The sequence below is a fragment of the Podarcis muralis genome, chromosome 12 (assembly GCF_964188315.1).
Source record: "Podarcis muralis chromosome 12, rPodMur119.hap1.1, whole genome shotgun sequence".
Classification (NCBI taxonomy): domain Eukaryota; kingdom Metazoa; phylum Chordata; class Lepidosauria; order Squamata; family Lacertidae; genus Podarcis; species Podarcis muralis.
The window spans coordinates 48,037,419-48,057,637 of record NC_135666.1 but is presented as its reverse complement, the minus strand read 5'-3'; the positions used below and the strand labels follow the sequence as shown (position 1 = coordinate 48,057,637).

Here is a 20,219-nt window from a genome sequence, read left to right as displayed (position 1 = left end):
TAATGGAAAAGGAGTTGTGCTTATCGCTCTGCAGAGGAAACATATCAGGATGCCAAAGGGATTGCTTTTTATCTTAAGGCATTAATGACTTAATGCAAAGGCAAACCTGATTATGGAAAGGGGCCTTGCTTAATGAAGACAATGTTTATTTTTCTTGGTAATTAAGAATTTAAACGCTGCCATTTTAAGAATCAAATCCTCCATTTTTAAGCTCTCACTCCAAGCATTTGAAACACTTTGGTCTGCTGTGCTTGCCCCACCCACCAAACAAAGGTCATGATTGGCTGGTTCAGATAAGGATTTTTGATGGGCAATGCCACAAGGCTGGCTCAGGTAGAGTCCAGTGGCCAGCTGCAAGAGAAAATTGTTTTCTCTGTGCCCCGGGGGAGGTGCATCTGGCCGCAGCTGCTACCCATTCAGAATTCGGGTGAGGGCCCCTTATTTTCTGCCACATCATCAATAACACCATCCTTTTCAAATAGTAGAAGGTGATGTTCTCTCCCTCTCTTTTGCAGAAATAATTCCTGCTGCCATCTTAAATAATCAATCACCCACCCAACCAAATAATTTCCACAACCAAAGATGATGTCTGACATTTCCAAGCTCAGCTTTGAATTCTTAGTGGTGAATATAGTTTATCTCATATGCTTTTCTTATAGAAAAAGGGAATTTGTCTCTTCCGCAAGTCCTTCAACAAATTTGGGATAAGTAACATCTAACCAAGGGACACGGGTGGCACTGTGGGTTAAACCACAGAGCCCAAGACTTGCCAATCAGAAGGTCGGTGGTTTGAATCCCTGCGACGGGGTGAGCTCCTGTCGCTCGGTCCCTGCTCCTGCCAACCTAGCAGTTTGAAAGCACGTCAAAGTGCAAGTAGATAAATAGGTGGAAAGGTAAACGGCATTTCCGTGTGCTGCTCTAGTTTGCCAGAAGTGGCTTAGTCATGCTGGCCACTAAAGCGAGATGAGCGCCGCAACCCCAGAGTCAGCCACTACTGGACCTAATGGTCAGGGGTCCCTTTACATTTTTTAACATCTAACCGGTTCAACATTTCACTTGATGTAAAATAAAGCCTTTCTGTTCTTGGTACTCTTTGTGCTTCTGATGGTTTCAGTCACAGGCTTATGTTTCTGTATACAGTGGTACCTCTGGTTACATACTTAATTTGTTCCGGAGGTCCGTTCTTAACCTGAAACTGTTCTTAACCTGAAGCACCACTTTAGCTAATGGGGCCTCCTGCTGCCGCTGCTCCGCCGGAGCACAATTTCTGTTCTCATCCTGAAGCAAAGTTCTTAACCCAAGGTACCATTTCTGGGTTAGTGGAGTCTGTAACCTGAAGCGTCTGTAACCTGAAGCATATGTAACCCGAGGTACCACTGTATCTTGCAAGCCATGGGCCTCTTCTTCTCTCATTCCTTATGATGGTACTTTCAACTTACCTGTCTGCATCTCATTATAAATATCCGTCTTTATTATTTTTTCTTCTGAATGTAACATCTCATGCCAGCCTTGGTTGGGTTTAGTTTTTATTTGTTTGTCTCATGAGGTTCTATTTTGTCCTTTGGGTTATATGGATAAAATTCAATAAAAATAGATTTAAAAACCCTTATACTCTTCTTACAGGACCTAAAGTGCAAATGTTGCAGAACAGGAGGTTCATGTTGCAAATTCTCCAAAATATAATGAAAAATCGATTTCCGAAAGAACATAAAAAGCAGATGTTACCAAACTTAAAATATTATTAACCTTTGCCTAATATTTCATATGGTTTTTTTAATAAGAGAAACATATACAGTGGTACCTCAGGTTACATACACTTCAGGTTACAGACTCCGCTAATCCAGAAATAGTACCTCGGGTTAAGAACTTTGCTTCAGGATGAGAACAGAAATCGTGCAGCGGCAGCAGGAGGGCCCATTAACTAAAGTGGTGCTTCAGGTTAAGAACAGTTTCAGGTTAATAACAGACCTCCGGAACAAATTAAGTATGTAACCAGAGGTACCACTGTACTGAAATTACAACAACAAATTAAATTTGTATACCACCCTTCATCTCTGTAGATCTCAAGAACATAACATAAAAATACAAGGGAAAAAAAACACAAAATACATAATAAAAACAAGAACCAAAAAGAAAACCACAAACTAATAACCCCCTCCCCACCTTGTCCCACTGGAATGTGTCTATAGAAGAAATAGCTGTCTGGCAGTAGCTTATTTTCCCCTCCACCCCAGTAACCTGTAAAGATATCTGTCCTTTTTAAAATGAAGTTTCTCAGTCACTGGAAAGACTTCCACATACTGCTACAGTGGCATTACCCATTTCCATTTTTATTTTTTTGATTCATTCCTCATTACTTGTGGCTCCCAAGTAAACTTTTGTATCACTGACTGGACAACCGCATTTTGTAGTAGAGTTCCATCCCTTAATCTCCAGTCAAACAGAACTGAACAAAATAATGATGATGATCCCAGTCTGTGTCATTAAGAAATGCAATCAGCTATTAACCTCAGAATTCTCCTCAGTTCACGGTAAAGGTAAAGGTACCCCTGCCCGTACGGGCCAGTCTTGACAGACTCTAGGGTTGTGCGCCCATCTCACTTAAGAGGCCGGGGGCCAGTGCTGTCCGCAGACACTTCCGTGTCATGTGGCCAGTGTGACAAGCTGCATCTGGCGAGCCAGTGCAGCACACGGAAACGGCGTTTACCTTCCCGCCAGTAAGCGGTCCCTATTTCTCTACTTGCACCCGGGGGTGCTTTCGAACTGCTAGGTTGGCAGGCGCTGGGACCGAGCAACGGGAGCGCACCCCGCCGCGGGGATTCGAACCGCCAACCTTTCGATTGGCAAGCCCTAGACGCTGAGGCTTTTACCCACAGCGCCACCCGTGTCCCGCAATTTACGGTACATGAGTATTAAACTTGAGTCCTCTCCGTTTGTAACCCAGACTTCCTAAGCGGGGGCAAAAATAATAATAAAAATCTGACACCAACATATTTTTTTTTACTCTATATCCTGAGAAATCAGATGGCTGCTTTGCAAAACTATGCAAAAAAAGGTAATCTGTTTCTTGCCAGATGGGATCCCTCCACTGCGTCTTTCCATAGCCTCATTAGGCAAAGCTCTATATTATAGGTTAATCTTGCACTCTAATGGAGCACTGTGTGAAATTATAAGTATAAAGCAGATAAGTATTTTGAGTATCCTCACTTTATTTTATGCAATGATAAGAACTAACCACTACAGTATTTACAGATACTTCATAGATAGTGGTTTCCTAGTCTGCTTTTCTATTTTATACCCTTGGAAGTAAGAAGGAAGGCAAGCATGCAGTTCTGTGACATTGTGACCCCTTACTAGATTGCTTCACCTGGTCAGAAGAAGACACCAATATGAGGGATGGGAACAAGGCAACTGAGAAATTGGAGGCTTTGTTGTGTGACGAAACTGTGCTATGCCACTGAAATGGAAAAAGAACAAAATGTGAGTCTCCTCACCTTTTTAAAGTCTATCTTGTAGATGCGGAGAGAGCACATCCATCTGTTATCTGTTTTCACATTCTTTTATTTATGAAACCAAATCAGCCAGCGAATTTATATAGAAATGCAGGAACCAAGTCAAAATGGAATCCCTAACCAACTCTTGTTCCATCTCTGATGACTTTCCTACACTATGCAGAGATGATTCCACCCCCCCCCCCCATGTATATATAGGGACGCATGGCAACCTAAAAATAGCTCACCAACTTTGCCCAAAAAAGCTCAACAACTGTCTGGATTTCCAGTGTTTGAAATATGGCAACCCTACCCTGATACGCATTGTCTGTGTCCTCTTATCTACTTGCTTGTTTCCTATTTTGAATTTTTATTGTTTTATTTTGATTAGATTGTAAGCAGCTTTGAGCCTTTAAAAAAAATGAAAAAGCTGGCTAGAAAGACTTTAAATAAATAATAATTTGACGAGTTCATAAAAACCTGCAAAACATGGTGCTTAAATATCTTGTTTCCTTGTCTTATACCTTGGAGTTTACCCTTTGCCCAAATATGAATGGGAGATTTTTTCCCCCTTGATGGTCTATTTGTCATTAAGAAGTGTGGAACCTACAACCAAGTGTTGTGCTGTATAACCTTTATCCTAGTAGGAGGGCTCAGGGTTCCTGCCAGTAAGCAAGCAAAAAAAAAAAAAAAAAAAAAAAGAAGATCATGAGAAAGTGGTGGGACAGTTGCGGTTACAGTTTATTTTACAGTTGAAAGTAGCGTTTAGACCGGCAAACACAGGTAAATAATATTGTAAGCATTTCAGTGATTTGGGTTTGCAGTGATTTGTAGTTTTCTTTTTTCTTTTTATGTCAAATATATTTATTATCTTTCTTCCAAGAGCAGCACATGTTTCACACAGGATGAAAATCTAAGGCTTATGCAAATCCTTAGCCCTTAACATTGAAAAATATATATGCTTATATATGAAGAATACAAATGCTGTAATAAATTAAGCCTTGATGCAACAACATGAGTTGAAAAAAAATCTAAAAATCCTCAATAGTTGATCCTGAAACATTTGTTTTTTGTGCATCTGTATACACAAACAAAGTGCTTTTCATTGTTGTTTTCATTTTTAAATTACCTAACAAAGCTAGTTAAACTAAAAAGGAGAAAGGCAGAAAAGAAAGTACAGAGCCAAAATAATATACACCAAACTGTGTTGTAAACTTCAGGATCTATTTTGCCATATGTTTTACTATCTGTTGGCACTCACTACCGGAGTTCGCGAACAGAGGGACTGATGTCGATGTATCTCACCAAGATGAAACATTCATTCATAGGGAAAGCTTCACGAAGCAGCTAAGAGATCACATGAAGGATGACGCTCGGTTTTAGCACAAATTGAAACCTTCCATTTAAAGATGGAAAGCAAAACCTGCACCTGACAGCAAGACACCCACAGATTGTCATGTTGATAAAATACTTGCTTTCAGAATGTGCCAAGGCACTAAGTAATTAACGAAGAAAAAGACATTGTCGTTCAGGGCAAAGTACATGGGAAAGCACATACTGTTGCGATGTATGACTCTTGCTCTTGATAGTATTTTTCAACTAACCAGAATAAAACTTAGGGAGACAAATAATGTGGCCATCTCACACCCCTCAACTATCCCAGTAAAACCGGGACTTCCTGTTTTTTCTCATGAGAGCATGGTCCTCACCACTATCATGATCTCACACAATCTTAAGCTTAAACCATCCTAATTGGCTATCTCTACACATACTTTACATTATTATTATTATTATTATTATTATTATTATTATTATTATTCTGCCTGGCGGTTCATATAAAAAGATAACAGTATTTAAAATTAAAATAAAAGCAATAACCCAATAATACACCCCCTCCAAGAAAGAGCCACATTTTAAAAGGGTATGGGATGTCGATCAGGTCAACCAAAGGCCTGGTTAAAAAGGAACGTTTTTGCCTGGCACCTAAAGGTGTATAATGAAGGTGCCAGGTGAACTTCCCTGGGGAGAGCATTCCACAGACGGGGAGCCACTGCAGAGAAGGCCCTGTTCTCGTGTTGGCACCCTCCGGACCTCTTGAGGGGGAGGCACACAAAGAAGGGCCTCAGAAGATGATCTCAGGGTCTGGGTAGGTTCATACAGAAAGAGGCGGCCCTTGAGGTATTGCAGTCCTGAGCCGGTTAAGGCTTTATAGGTCAAAACCAGCACTTTGAATTGGGCCCGGAATTGCTCCTGTGTCCTGCACAATGCCATAGCAACAGATATATGTAAGCAAAGTTATAAATTTGTCCCATAGAGAATGTTTCATTTCCCTGTCAGTGTTATCTTGCTACATGAAGAATGTCTGAGTCCAGTTTAATTATTGTTCTCCTGGCTTTAATGCCATCCCCCCAGTCTTCTGCTGAAGGCCAGCGAGAGGCTCGTGATGGGTATTATGCTAGCAGAAAGACAGAAATGCATCTTTTATTCACTAATTGCGGATGCAGGAAGAATTAGCAAGCTGTCGGGGCTTCAGACTAGTTGACCTTGTTCTTTCAATGTCTTGCAATATTAGAGTCATTTTGCAAAGCAAGCAAGCTTCTTATACTGTATGAGGAGAAAAGCATAAAGTAAGAAGCATGTAGAAACAGGGATAAATTGGGGTCACAAGTCCATTCATTGGAAAAGTACAATTACGTCATAACTTAAAGCAGAGTGGGGTGCAGAGTATAACTCTGTTGGATCTACTTTGTATTTTACTATGTAGAACCCCAAGTTCTGGTCATCAGAGCCAGATTTAAAAAGACATGTCCTTTCAATGAAAGCATAAGATGCCTCTGAGCACATTCTGAGCCTAAGAGTTTATTTTGAGCCGAATTCATGGTCCTTGCACAACAAAGGTCCACTCCTGGTATTAGCTCTCCTTTCCTTACAGCTGTCTAATTTAGGTGGGGAAAGATGGTTTGCAGTTGCTATGGTTAAACAACTGGGAATCAGAAATGCTTGCTGATCTATTGCTAATCACTCTGAGATCTACCAGTAGATCTACCTTCTTCCTAGGTAAAGGTAAAGGGACCCCTGACCATTACGTCCATTCATGGCCGACTCTGGGATTGCAGCGCTCATCTCGCTTTACTGGCCGAGGGAGCCGGCGTACAGCTTCCGGGTCATGTGGCCAGCATGACTAAGCCCCTTCTGGCGAACCAGAGCAGCGCATGGAAACACCATTTACTTTCCCACCAGAGAGGTACCTATTTATCTACTTGCACTTTGACGTGCTTTCAAACTGCTAGGCTGGCAGGAGCAGGGACCGAGCAATGGGAGCTCACCCCAGTGCGGGGATTCGAATCGCCGACCTTCTGATTGGCAAGTCCTAGGCTCTGTGGTTTAACCCACAGCGCCACCTGTGCCCCCTCCTTTCCTTACAGCTGTCTAATTTAGGTGGGGAAAGATGGTTTGCAGTTGCTGTGGCTAAACAACTGGGAATCAGAAATGCTTGCTGATCTACTGCTAATCACTCTGAGATCTACCAGTAGATCTACCTTCTTCCTAGCCATAGCTTAAATGTTCTTTTAGGAAGAAAATTGGGCCCTCCCAGGTAGCTTTCCTTCCACTTCAGAGTGCCTCTCTGTTTAGCTAGCTGTAGTACTGAGAGAAATACCAACTAGAAAAGGTCCTTAGGGTTAGAGATTCTTCATGAATAGTCAGTGTGTCCCAGACAGGGATTTTCTTCTGCCGAAACTTAGTTCTAGCACCAGGTGACCACAAACCTAGACCAGGGCCAGTGGCAAGTGGAAGGAGGAGGGGAGGAGGAGGCAGAAGAGAGAAGCCCAGACTGGTGCAGATTCATTGGGGCCTGCAACTGAATAGACAAAACAAGGGTGTCAATAACTCACCTAGCGGACATTTCTGTCTTTCTCCACACCCTTCTGACAAGCTTCCAGGTGTCAAAAGGACTTGTGCTGTAGTAGAGTGTCGGATATCATCTTTGGCCGGAGCAAATACCTTAAGGGCATCTCAAGAGCAACTTTACGAACACAGGGGCTGGTACAGTGCCAGTGATTATATATGGACAATTTATACAAATGGGAAAGTCCAAGGAGCTCATTAAGTGCAAGTGATCAGTCAGGTGGCCATTCAGTGAATAGTGAGAGCCTGCTTCAGTTTGAGTTTTAAAAGGGGAAATTGAGTTCCCACCACCACCAAAAACAACAACAACACAAAATACAAATTGCTTGGGTAGCAATATGTTGTAGCTGACACTTTTGAAATAACGGTGGTACAAAGAAATAGCGGAAATTCTCAGTTAGAAAAGAACAGTTTAGCTTAGTTGCGTGGGAGATATAACATCTGATGGGTTTTAAGATGCTGCATCTATTCTTATACTCTGACTTGTTACTCGGTTAGTAACAAGTGTGCTAATATTATGATACCAAAGAGTCCTGTGACAAACAGTGAGTTGTGGCATAAGGATCCACAGATTACAATCCCCTTCATTGGATTCATGAAGTATTATCCTGAGTTGAAAGTTACATATATATGCATGGTTTGTGGGCACATATTATTATAATGAAGGAAGAGGGAAACTGAACGAGTTTTGCACCAAGGGAGGAAATATGGGGATATTAAACCCATCAAAGCTAGATGGGTGAATGGGCCCATTCCCAATACCATTTGCATCAGTGTTACGTGCATCCATCACATTTGACTGTAATTATCTCCACATTTGGCTGCAATTATCCGCACAAATTACTAAATGGCAATGCAGATGTAATATGTCTAGGATGCCTCTGAAGCCTCCTGGAATTATGGCTAAGTGAATGAAAACACGGGGAAGACCAAAGGCAGGGTGGAAGAGAGACAAACAGATATCTCAGAATGGAAAATAGAAAAAAGACACCGGCTATCTGAAAATGCTAAGATATACACTGATATAAGAAATGGAGAGTATATTGGAGAATGCAAACCCACTGTTACCGGAGATGCAATTGTTGCAGTGCCATCGATTTTAATTTTGAGTTCTTTTGTGGATAAGAACTGCCTCAACTATTGATTTATATGACACAGGTTTCATGAATAAGGCTGGTGCCAAAATGAGTACTTGGAGAAGCATCCTAGCAACAGAGCAATCATTCGGTTTGTTATTTCAGCAGACTTTGAATTCATCGTTGGAGCTTTGCTCATCTTTATTACCAGTTTGCTTGCTTCAGATGTTCTCAGCATATTTTTCCTTCACAGCGATGGAAGAGCAGCAGTGGAGCCGGATCTAAAATATAATTTGCTGATTTGATGACAATTCTGTGGGAGGGAGGCAGGAGAGGATATATTGTTTAATGATATCCTTCCTAACTTGCGCTAGCAAGTTCTATATCTTAGCAGAGTTTAAACATTCCCCTTTAAACCAGGGGTCAGTAAACTTTTTCAGCAGGGGGCTGGTCCACTGTCCCTCAGACCTTGTGGGGGGCCGGACTATATTTTTTGGGGGGATGAACAAATTCCTATGCCCCACAAATAACCCAGAGATTCATTTTAAATAAAAGCACACTCATGTACTTTTACTCATGTAAAAACACCAGGCAGGCCTCACAAATAACCCAGAGATGCATTTTAAATCAAAGGACACATTCTACTAATGTAAAAACATGCTGATTCCTGGACTGTCTGTGGGACAGATTTAGAAGGCAATTGGGCCGCATCCAACCCCCGGGCTTTAGTTTGCCTACTCTTGCTTTAAACGCACAGCGGTTTGCTTGTTGCAAGTTCGTCTGAACCTCTCTATATAAGATTCTTGGTAAGATCCCTTCTTGTCCCTCTTAAAAAGAATAGAAATGACAATCTTATTAAAGTGAATATAAAAGCAGTTTACTCACAATCATTCAGTTCACAGTTGGATCCCTGAAGGCAGACTTAGGTTATAAAACTATATACACATGTGGAACTATCCCATAAGGGAATAGTTCCTAAGTGACTGCGAACAGGCAGTCACTTCTGCTCACATGTAGCACAGCAAAATGGAGAAGAGACAAAGGAAGGAGCTGTGCTCCCTTGCCCAGGTTTGGCCTCACAAACTCTAGTCACATGCAGAGGAAGTTTTGTCCCGGCTCAGGAGGAAACAGGAAGTTTTCTCCTGGGTGATACAAAGCATTCCGTAGCATATCCACTCTAGGAATGTTGTACTTGACTGTAATAATAATAATAATAATAATAATAATAATAATAATAATATATTATTTATACCCCACCCATCTAGCTGGGCTTCCCCAGCCACTCTGGGCGGCTTCCAAAAGAATATTAAAATACTGTGATACATCAAACATTAAAAGCTTCCCTAAACAGGGCTGCCTTCAGATGTCTTCTAAAAGTCTGGTAGTTGTTGTTCTCTTTGACATCTGGTGGGAGGGCGTTCCACAGGGAGGTCACCACTACCGAGAAGGCCCTCTGCCTGGTTCCCTGTAACTTGGCTTCTCGCAGAGAGGGAACTGCCAGAAGGCCCTCGGTGCTGGACCTCAGTGTCCGGGTAGAATGATGGGGGTAGAGACGCTCCTTCAGGTATACTGGACTGAGGCCGTTTAGGGCTTTAAAGGTCAGCACCAACACTTTGAATTGTGCTCAGAAACATACTGGGAGCCAATGTAGGTCTTTAAAGACCGGTGTTATATGGTCTCGGCGGCCGCTCCCAGTCACCAGTCTGGCTGCTGCATTCTGGATTAGTTGTAGTTTCCGGGTCACCTTCAAAGGTAGCCCCACGTAGAGCGCATTGCAGTAGTCCAAGCGGGAGATAACCAGAGCATGCACCACTCTGGCGAGGCAGTCCGCAGGCAGATAGGGTCTCAGCCTGCGTACCAGATGGAGCTGGTACACAGCTGCCCTGGACACGGATTTAACCTGTGCCTCCATGGACAGCTGTGAGTCCCAAATGACTCCCAGGCTGCGCACCTGGTCCTTCAGGGGCACAGTTACCCCATTCAGGACCAGGGAATCCTCCACACCTGCCCGCCTCCTGTCCCCCAGAAACAGTACTTCTGTCTTGTCAGGATTCAATCTCAATCTCTTAGCTGCCATCCATCCTCCAACCGCCTCCAGACACTCACACAGGACCGTCACCGCCTTCACTGGTTCTGATTTGAAAGAGAGGTAGAGCTGGGTATCATCCGCATACTGATGAACACCCAGCCCAACCCCCCTGATGATCTCTCCCAGCGGCTGCATGTAGATGTTGAAAAGCATGGGGGAGAGGACAGAACCCTGAGGCACCCCACAAGTGAGAGCCCAGGGGTCTGAACACTCATCCCCCGCCAGCACTTTCTGAACACGGCCCAGGAGGAAGGAGCGGAACCACTGTATGACAGTGCCCCCAGCTCCCAGCCCCTCAAGACGGTCCAGAAGGAGTTTCACATCCCACAAATTCTCCTTTAATTCGCATTTTGGATATAGGAGATGGGATATGGCAGAGTCAGATGATGATGATGATGATTTATACCCTGCCCATCTGGCTGGGTGTCCCCAGCCACTCTGGGCATGCTTCTCACATGTTGGGAACAGGGAGAGGAATCTTCACTTCACCATTGTAAGAGATTGCCTCCTTCCATGAAAGCCTGCTCACACCCTTAGACTTGACAGAGGGGCCCTTTTATGTCCTATCAATGATGACTGGACCTAATGGTCAGGGGTCCCTTTAGCTTTACTAAACTGCATTAACTGAACGGCTTTGTCAGACAGGTAAGAAAACGTTTTCTCTATAACGGCCACTCAAGGGCTAATGTTCATCATTTGTTCGGTTACAAACAAAATCCTGGTTCTTTGCGTTTAAGATTTAAGAGTCCTTGTAAAACTGAAGATGTGAGGAAATGTTTCTTTCTGATTTACAGGTTGCGCAGCTTTTGACGGTTCTGAGCTCTGCTTCTTTATGGGTTTCTTTGGCTTGTTCAAGAAAGATGGAATTGCCACTTCGCTGTATTGAAGCTAAGAAAACGGGTCATGCTGGTAATCCTTTCTCCTTCCCTTTTGAACTGCCTTTTAGAAAAAGAATGGAATGGCTATTTGTGCCTGATTGATGTTTTGGTTGTGAGAAACCTAAAACTTTGGGAAATCATTGCAAGATCCATTTTCCCTGTTCCTAGCACTTTTGATAGCCATTTGTTGATTTTATTTCAGACCAACTTAGAAACACGAGCAGGTGTAGTTATACTGCAAAGCAAGCCCTGTCTTCCTTGCAAGGATTGTCAACCTGGTGCCCGTGGGCACCAGTGCACCCACCAGTAACTCTTATGGTGCCCCTAGTGGTCCTTGAGTTTCATTTAGGTGGTCTGTGGCGTGTTTGTAAAAATACAATTAAAAATCATACAGCATCTAAATACAGCACATTACAGTTATTACAACCAGCAGAAAAGAGATTTTAAGGCTCACAATCCCCAAATTTTATTCCAATTCTTGGGAAGAATTTGTTTGCTAGTATCTAGTTACCATATTTTTTAGGGGTTCCATAGATCTGTAAATTACATTAAGCAACACGGAGTATGATTTAGAAACTAATCCTCCCCTCCCCCACTCATTGTGCTTATAGAACTTTTCAAATTGTGTTAAGGGTCTCAGAGCTTCATTTGATTTAAATAAATCCAGTTAGTATTAAGATTTGACAAAGTTAAATTTATATGGCTAATAGATACAGGTTGATTGTTGATATAGAAATGTCGTAATGTGTATTAACCTTTGGATCCCCAGGGTTCAAATTGCTTATTTCGACCTTGCTGGGGGGAAAAATCTGGCTGATGTGATATTGGGATTAATGGAAAAATAATAGGTGCAATCTTAGGTTGCCAGGTTTTCCATAGCCAAATAGTACAATTCTATATTTCCAGTATTGATTGAACTGCTTCCTTATTGCTGATTATTTCCTTATTATCCTGGTTATTTTTTGCTCCTTCAGAAGCAATTCTAAAGTGACGCACCTGTAATTCAATGAAACAGGTGGTTTCCAGGAAAGCACACCGATTGTGGACAAGTGACAATGAAAATGAAAATGAAAGCATAGCCAATAACTGCAAATAGAAGGCCATAAAACACAGTGCCAGTGGAGATGGAAACAGCAGCTCCTGCGATTAAAAAGAGGGAAAGGGTTATTTTTAAATTTTGAAATGTGTCAAGCTTCTAGTATTTGGGAGGCATATGGGTGGACGATTACCTGTTTGTTTGTTTGTTTGTTTGTTTGTTTTTGTTTGTTTGTTTGTTTATGACTGATTAGCATAATGCCTGTCATGACAATGAGGAGAATGTATATGGAGGTACATGTCTTAGACTGAGTCAGAACTATTGGTCCATGTGGCTCAGTAATGTCCACACTGATTGGCTGGGGCTCTCTGGGGCTTCTGACAGGGGTCAGAATGTACCTCCGTATACATTCTCCTCATTGTCAGAATGTTCCCTGGAGATGTTTATAGCTGAAACTAGGACCTTTGACATAGTATTGAGTAAGGCCATTCCCTGTACGGTGTCCCTCAGTGAAAGGCAGTGTTGTCCCATTCACTAGCAAGGAGTTCACAAGTCCAGTGTGTTAGTTTCCCCCCAAACGTATGAATGGTAAAAGAAATGAAAATGGGAGAAAATAAAACAAAGTGGTACACTTAGGAATACCAACGAGGTGAAGGCTCAATCTGATCTCAGTCCCTGGTGACCCCAGCCTTTGGAATTCAAGCCAACTTTTATTTGTTGTGTGGCACTGCCCTGGGATAATGTGGTGCATTAATTTGAAATTTTTAAAAAAGTAAGTGTATATTCCTGAACATATCTACTGAGAAGTTTCTATAAACACTAATCTCAGTATGAAACTACATAGGAAAATGCAAAAAAATTATACAGTATGTGTAATGGTTATATGGGGTTGCTCGTGCGTAAGTTGCTGCCACTCCTGGGTAGGTTGCCTGGTTAAACCTTTTTCTGGCTGGACAGCCCTTCACTTCGTGGCTGTTTCAGTCGCTAGCAGAATCCGTCAGTGGGCGTTTCTTGAACTTCTTCCAGCAAAGAAGTTCTTTGACGCCAAGTCTACGCCTACTTTCCCTGCGCGGAAGTCTTCTGCGCAGGGTGGGTGTGGGTAGCGGAGGACCCGTGCTCTCCCCGCTGGTCTCCGGCGAGGAGTCCTGGAGCCCCCTCGCCGATTCCCCCATCTGCCCCCCTTTATCCTTGGTGTTACGCTGATTTCCTTCCCCAGCCGATGAGCTCCCTCTCTCCCTGCTGGGCCCTTCTCCAGCATCGCTTGGGAGCCTTGCCTCCACCTCTGGCTCCGATGTCAGTTCCCTGACAGTATGTACGGTAAATATTTTGTTGTTAATTATTCTTATTTATTACCCACCCTCAACTATCAAAATTCAGGGTAAAGAGGTGCATTTGCCAGAAGCTATATAATGACGGTGCCAGCCACACCTCTGTTACATTGCTTAGGGCTGCCACAGAAAATGCCCGATTTATAGCATAATGATTAGCATAATGCCTGTCATGTCAATGAGGAGAATGTATACGGAGGTACGTGTCTTAGACTGAGTCAGAACTAGGAAAATGCAAAAGAAAATTATATATAAATATTTTATTGTTAATTATTCTTATTAATTATTCTTATTAATTACTTCTGGCATTTGCCAGAAGCTATATAATGACGGTGACAGGCACACCTCTGTTACGTTGCTTAGGGCTGCCACAGAAAATGGCCGATTTATATAAGGGGGAAATAGGTCCCTCCTCTTACGAAACATTTTACCATTGAGTGCGCACACAAGTTTTGACGAATAATAATAGTCATTTATTATTTGATGGCCTGAGGTCATCAAAGCAAAGTACAAGACTAAGATTAAAAAAACAAAAACAAAAAAGGAATTCTAAAAACAGTGAGACCATTCCTACACACTCAAAAGGCAATGAAACCATTCCTACCAAGGTACAAGTCATAAATGACAGGGTTGTGCCTTGGGGAAAGCCTTCTTAAACAAAACTGTCTTCAACGTTCAGTAATGTTGAACAGAGACCCACCTGTCTCAATACGTTTTGTCTTCCTGGTTTTGGTTCCCATTTGAGATCAAAAGTGACAGAAGCTCTGGCCAAACCCACAACCCATAGCTAGTGCGCTGCTTTTGACTTGATGGGTTACAGATTATTCACATCTGATTTACCCCCCCCCCCCCCATTTTTCATGGATGTCAGTGGGGTTCCTGCAAGCATCTTAGTAGCAGTTTTCATAGAGGAATCCAAAGGGAGGGATTGTTTCAATATCTCTTTTGGTGGAACTCATTTTTCATGGAATGCTTTTACAGTTTTCTTTCTTTCTTTCTTTCTTTCTTTCTTTCTTTCTTTCTTTCTTTCTTTCTTTCTTTCTCTCTCTCTCTCTCTCTCTCTCTCTCTCTCTCTCTCTCTCTCTCTCTGCTCTGCCATGAATCGAAAAAATCTAGTTACACTTCTAGAAGTGAAAAGAACCAGGAATGACCTCTAAAATGTTGGGATATTGGGGAGTTGGGGTGGGGGCTCTAGGCCTCTTTGGCATGTGGAAAACTATCCTGGCAGGGAAAACGTGTTTGCGTGGACAGGCGGAGTCCCCAGATCCCCCGCGGTCCCCCCGTCATGTGGAATAACGACTTGAGACAACATGCTATGGGATTAAATTGGCCACAACTTTATTGGCGACAACTTTATTAAATTTCAAATGTGGGTAGACCTTGGCTCAGGCATTGGGTATTCTCCCTCCCCAGTCCCCAGCCGGGGACCTAGGGAGCATCAGGGTTATCCAGTGTGTGTGGGGGGGATGGGCCGGCTCTGGAGAACATATGTTCAAGCAGAGATAGCCGCCCCCGTTACGCCGCCGCCACCGGGGAGAGCAATGACAACCTTTCGGCGCACGGCCAAAGCCTCCCTTCAGAAACCCCTTTAACGGGGAACCCTGGTATCGCCGCCGCAAAGAGGAAGATGGACTAAAGGATTCCGCCCAAGGCACAACAAAGTTGTGACGTTTTGCTACGGGAAAGGCGAAACCTGCCAATACAGGGAAATTCCTTTCCGGCCCTTTAACAGCGACCTTACATAGCAGCGCCCGCATACCTGTGAAGAAAAGTTAACCTGCAAAATAAGACATTAACTGAGGGTGGGTAGGGTGGGAGAAGCTCTGGAGCCAAGTGAGGATTCCCAGGTAAGATCCTCCCTCTATTGTGTGGGCAGGTAGTCCCTCCCCTACCTGGCCTGGTCTCCTTGGCAACGATTCCCCCAGATGGGATTGGGCAAATGACTGAGGTAGGCGGAGACCTCCAGGTATCCCACCTGAGGGAAGGCAAGGCCAAGCCTATGCTGTTGGAGCCGCTCCAGATTTAGGGGCTGCACGCGTCCACGCAAAGGGCGCCCCCCGTTTTAAGCGGGGAGCGGTCATTCCTGCTGTTTTTCTACACTAAGGAAGTGTTGCCAGGAGATGTTATATTGACGTCAACTGTTGCCCTGCTGAGAACATTATTTATTTATTTAGTATATAAAGTTAAAACGAAACTGAAAATGAACAAAAATATCTGAGGATTGAAAGGAGGTGAGAGCAGAACATTATGGCTGAGGTAAGAACCCCTTTGAATAGGGGATATTTTCTATCAATCCCCACCAGGTCCAAAATACCTTCCCTTTGATTGTTTTCCCTTTGACTGTTTTTTTCGAAGTAAGAATTGCCACTTGACTTGCTGTCTGTTATACCCTGCTATCTCTGGCTACAAGCCAACGTGCAGTTTAGGAGCAAAGTGTCATTGAACACAGTGAGACTAACTTCTGTGTAAGAATGCTTAGGATAGTTTTGTCTCTAGCTCAGAACTTTCCAAACTGCGTGTTGCGACACATTCGTGTGTCGGCTGCAGTGTGTAGGTGTTTTCACGCGAATGGTCCCTGCGCTCCTCCCGGGCTGGAAAAGGGTTAGTTTAACCTCCGGTTTGCTAGTGAAACTGAATTAAAGGTAAAGGTACCCCTGCCCGTACGGGCCAGTCTTGACAGACTCTAGGGTTGTGCGCCCATCTCACTCAAGAGGCCGGGGGCCAGCGCTGTCCGGAGACACTTCCGGGTCACGTGGCCAGCGTGACGAAGCTGCTCTGGCGAGCCAGAGCCGCACACGGAAACGCTGTTTACCTTCCCGCTAGTAAGCGGTCCCTATTTATCTACTTGCACCCGGGAGTGCTTTCGAAGTGCTAGGTTGGCAGGCGCTGGGACCGAGCAACGGGAGCGCACCCCGCCGCGGGGATTCAAACCGTCGACCTTTCGATCGGCAAGCCCTAGGCGCTGAGGCTTTTACCCACAGCGCCACCCACGTCCCTAGTGAAACTGAATTACTGTGTCACAAAATGCTGCATGTATAAAAAGTGTGTCACTAGCGTGAAAAGTTTGGAAAGCTCTGCTTTAGCTCCTTCCCCCTGCCTTGCAAGTCTGACTTACAAAAACTGCGATGAATAATCACAGGGTCCAAAGGTTGAAAAATTCATCTGCTTGTGGGGTGGGGGAAGAGAGCGAGGCTCCTGCAAGCCATGGATACTAAGTTTCGATTTCTGGCAAAAAGAGAGCTTGGAATGAAATCCACGATAATAGTAGCAACTCAGTAAAGCGTTGGGCTCTGTACTGTTTATACGCTTGTACCTCCCCAGCTGAGCAGTCTCGATCCAGCTCCTGTTCCCGTGCAAGCGGCAACGCTGCCTAGCGGAGCAGCCCAATCCCACTCCTACTTGCCCGCAAGCGGGAGCAGGTGGGGCGGGGACATTCATTGCCTCCTCACTTGCCACTCAGGCCTGGCCTTCCCTCACTCAGCGCCAGGGCTGCCACAGCTGGAGGAGGGGGTGGTTGCTGTTGTAGCATCAGTGTCTGGAGCCAGCACTGGATGGCAGCAGGTGCCTGCTCGCTTGTCGCCCGCCCGCCTTCCCTCACTAGGAAAATGGAAGTGTGGCACTCAAAATGGAAGTTATACTCAGAACAGAGCACGTTCGGCTTCTGAAAAAGGTTCCAAAACCGGAACACTCATTTCCAGGTTTGAAGTATTCAGGTTCCAAGTAGTTCGAGAACTAAGCTGTTCGAAAACTGAGGTGCAACTGTATTTATTTTCCCCAATTTGAACTGTATTTACCCCCCCCCCCGGTGGTGAATACACACACACACAAATAAATGGCCAGAGTTTCCACTTTGGGGGGAATTTTTTAAAGCTGGATTCAGCAAAAATTAGCCAGGACGTATGGCAGCCCTAGAATAAGAAAGAACTTTTAAAGAAAACCGGGAAAGATTTGTAGAATATTTGAAAAATCATTACAAACATATTAAATGTTCACAGGATTTCAGCGGTATGAAGTATACTGGAACAAAAAGTGAAAAAGAGAGAAAATGGAAAATATAGAATATGCAGTGGTAGAGGTTTAATAAAATGAACCATGGATAGGGGAGAAGGGAAGTCAATGGAAAATGTATGGTTTGTATTTTGGCTTAATATTATTGTGCAAATTTGTAAAATTGAAAATGAGGGATACGATAAACAAGATAATGATGCCACAGAATGAGGTCTGGGAGAAATATTTGCCATAAGCTACACAGGTGTAAGAAATCTGTGGTCCTCCAGATGTGGTTGGATTTGAACTCTCATCAACTCTAGCAACTATGGCTAATGTCCTGGGGTTATGGGAGTTGTGGTCCAGCAACATCCGGAAGGCCACAAATTCTCCATCCCTGAGCTACAGTTTAAAAGAAAAGGCTGCCTCTGTGGCTGTGATCCTATGTATTTGGGAGTGTGTTTCATTGAACCTAATGGGACTTACTTCTGAATAAACTTGCACAGAAGTTTTACGACACAGTACAATGGCCCGCTTACCTCCGGGAGAGACCAAAGCCTGGAGACCAGATTGAGATTTCTCGATTTTTTTCCCAACACTGGGCTATCTACGTAGGCGATAGATATGTGGTCCATCTGACTTCTGCAGGTAAGAGCTTCTCATTATTTCCTAGAAAGGGTGATTTTATGAGAGGGAAGAATAAGATAGAGAACATTGGCAGATTACCCCTGAAGAAGCACAGCCCTTGATGGGGGGGGGGGGGAGGTTTCCCACCACTGGCTTAGGGACTAATTGTTGCTGGAAGTTCTATGTCCTGATACTTGCAATTGTTGTAAGCCAGTTAGAGGACTGCTTTGTAGCCAAGAGATTGCATTCTGGTTGGTTGTAAGTTGTTTTGGGTTGCCTTGGGCAAGATAAGAGTGACTAACAATTTTTTAAAAAATAATAGTATTTGTCAAAACAACAACAACAACTGATGTCTTCTTGAAGACAAAGTTGTTGATGAAATGTAGGGAGGGAATCCAGGCCTAATGGTCACTGTTTCTGAGTTTCTTTTCTCTCTCTGTTCTTGAGATGGGAGTACAGGAAGTTTTTTCTCTATTTCTCTGCCTGCCGACACAAAAAAGGCAGTGGTGAAGAAAGAAAAGCTTTCAAAAGTGGCGGGGATAAGCGACTGGACGGTCAACAACAAGAAGGACAGAAAATATAAAGCCAGGCCTGTAAACGAAATAATTAGCACTGCAAATGAATATGTTGGGATGGAGATAGACTACAATGTGGTCACGAAGAACTGTGAACATTTTGTCGCCGAACTACGATATGGCCCACCTGACAGTAGACAGGTGTGTAGAATTTATTCACGTTTTCGTAGTGGAAATCTGTGGTGTGATATTGAAATTCTTTCCAAACTCTTGATCCTGGAAAATTAGGTGAGATTAAGAAGCAGTTAATTTACTTTATTTTTATGTAAATATAATAGTTGAGGAAAAGCTGCCAAATGATAGATGTAAAATACTAATAAAAGCTAATAAAATACTGAAAAAACCGCACGACTGATGCGGAGCTCACGCCGATGCTACCACTAACGACGCCATCTTTACCTGGAGTATATTGAAGGACTGCAAACCAGAACAGAAAAAAATGGATATCATAACTTTTAAAAATAACTTGAGTTCACACATTCAAATTGTCTGAAGGAACAAATGAAAAGATTAAAAACTCAGAACTCAGGTTTCCAAATTAATGACAGGCTTGTACCTTTATGAAAAACGTTGGATCTGTATTCTTTTAATATTTTTTAAACTATAGCCACAGAACTCAGATTTTTGCACCAAAGCATGTTCTGTTACAAGGATTTAATTTTTAAAGCATATTTTAAACCTGAGTTAATTGCCTTGGAATCTGAGAATTTCAAATCTGGCTATTTTCTGTCTCCAAAAGAAACATTTAAAGCAAAGTTTCATTTCTCAGTTGTGAGAAATGAAGGACCACCAGCCATTGTGAATAAAAATGCTTTATTCTCTTATTTTTTGCAGGCGGAAGAACCTTCTTTTCTAAACTGGATAGCAGACAAGATCGGTTGGTAAACACCATTAGTTGGTGTTAAATATATGATGAGACATGTGAACAATCTAAAAGACTGTTGGAGGACAATCCTAGGCTGGCTTGTAACAAGATCCCATTATAAAAGAACAAGAGTTATTGAATAAAAATGAAAACATCAAATAAATCAAGATTCAGGTTTTCTGTCTTCATCCTTTGATGTGAATTTTGAAGGATGGCTCTGTTTTAGTTTGTGCATTGTTTTGTAAAGTGCAGATTAGTTAAGAATTTGAATATGAATTGAATCAAATTTCTCCCTGCTGCCTCTAGATGTGGTAGAGGACGCTGATCAACGTTGAAGTAAGGTTCAGTTGCCAGTCTGGTC

At 43.2% G+C, this 20,219-nt stretch overlaps 1 protein-coding gene across 1 annotated transcript; it reads left to right on the top strand.

Moving 5' to 3' along the window:
* The first annotated feature begins 11,150 nt into the window (after positions 1-11,150).
* On the top strand, positions 11,151-20,021 carry LOC144324944 (phospholipase A and acyltransferase 2-like). Its single transcript, XM_077916387.1, has 5 exons — positions 11,151-11,471; positions 15,979-16,060; positions 18,298-18,439; positions 18,866-19,134; positions 19,828-20,021. Exons 2-5 carry the CDS (start codon positions 16,052-16,054, stop codon positions 19,876-19,878), a joined length of 471 nt encoding a protein of 156 aa, XP_077772513.1. The 5' UTR covers positions 11,151-11,471; positions 15,979-16,051; the 3' UTR covers positions 19,879-20,021.
* The last annotated feature ends 198 nt before the right edge of the window (positions 20,022-20,219 follow it).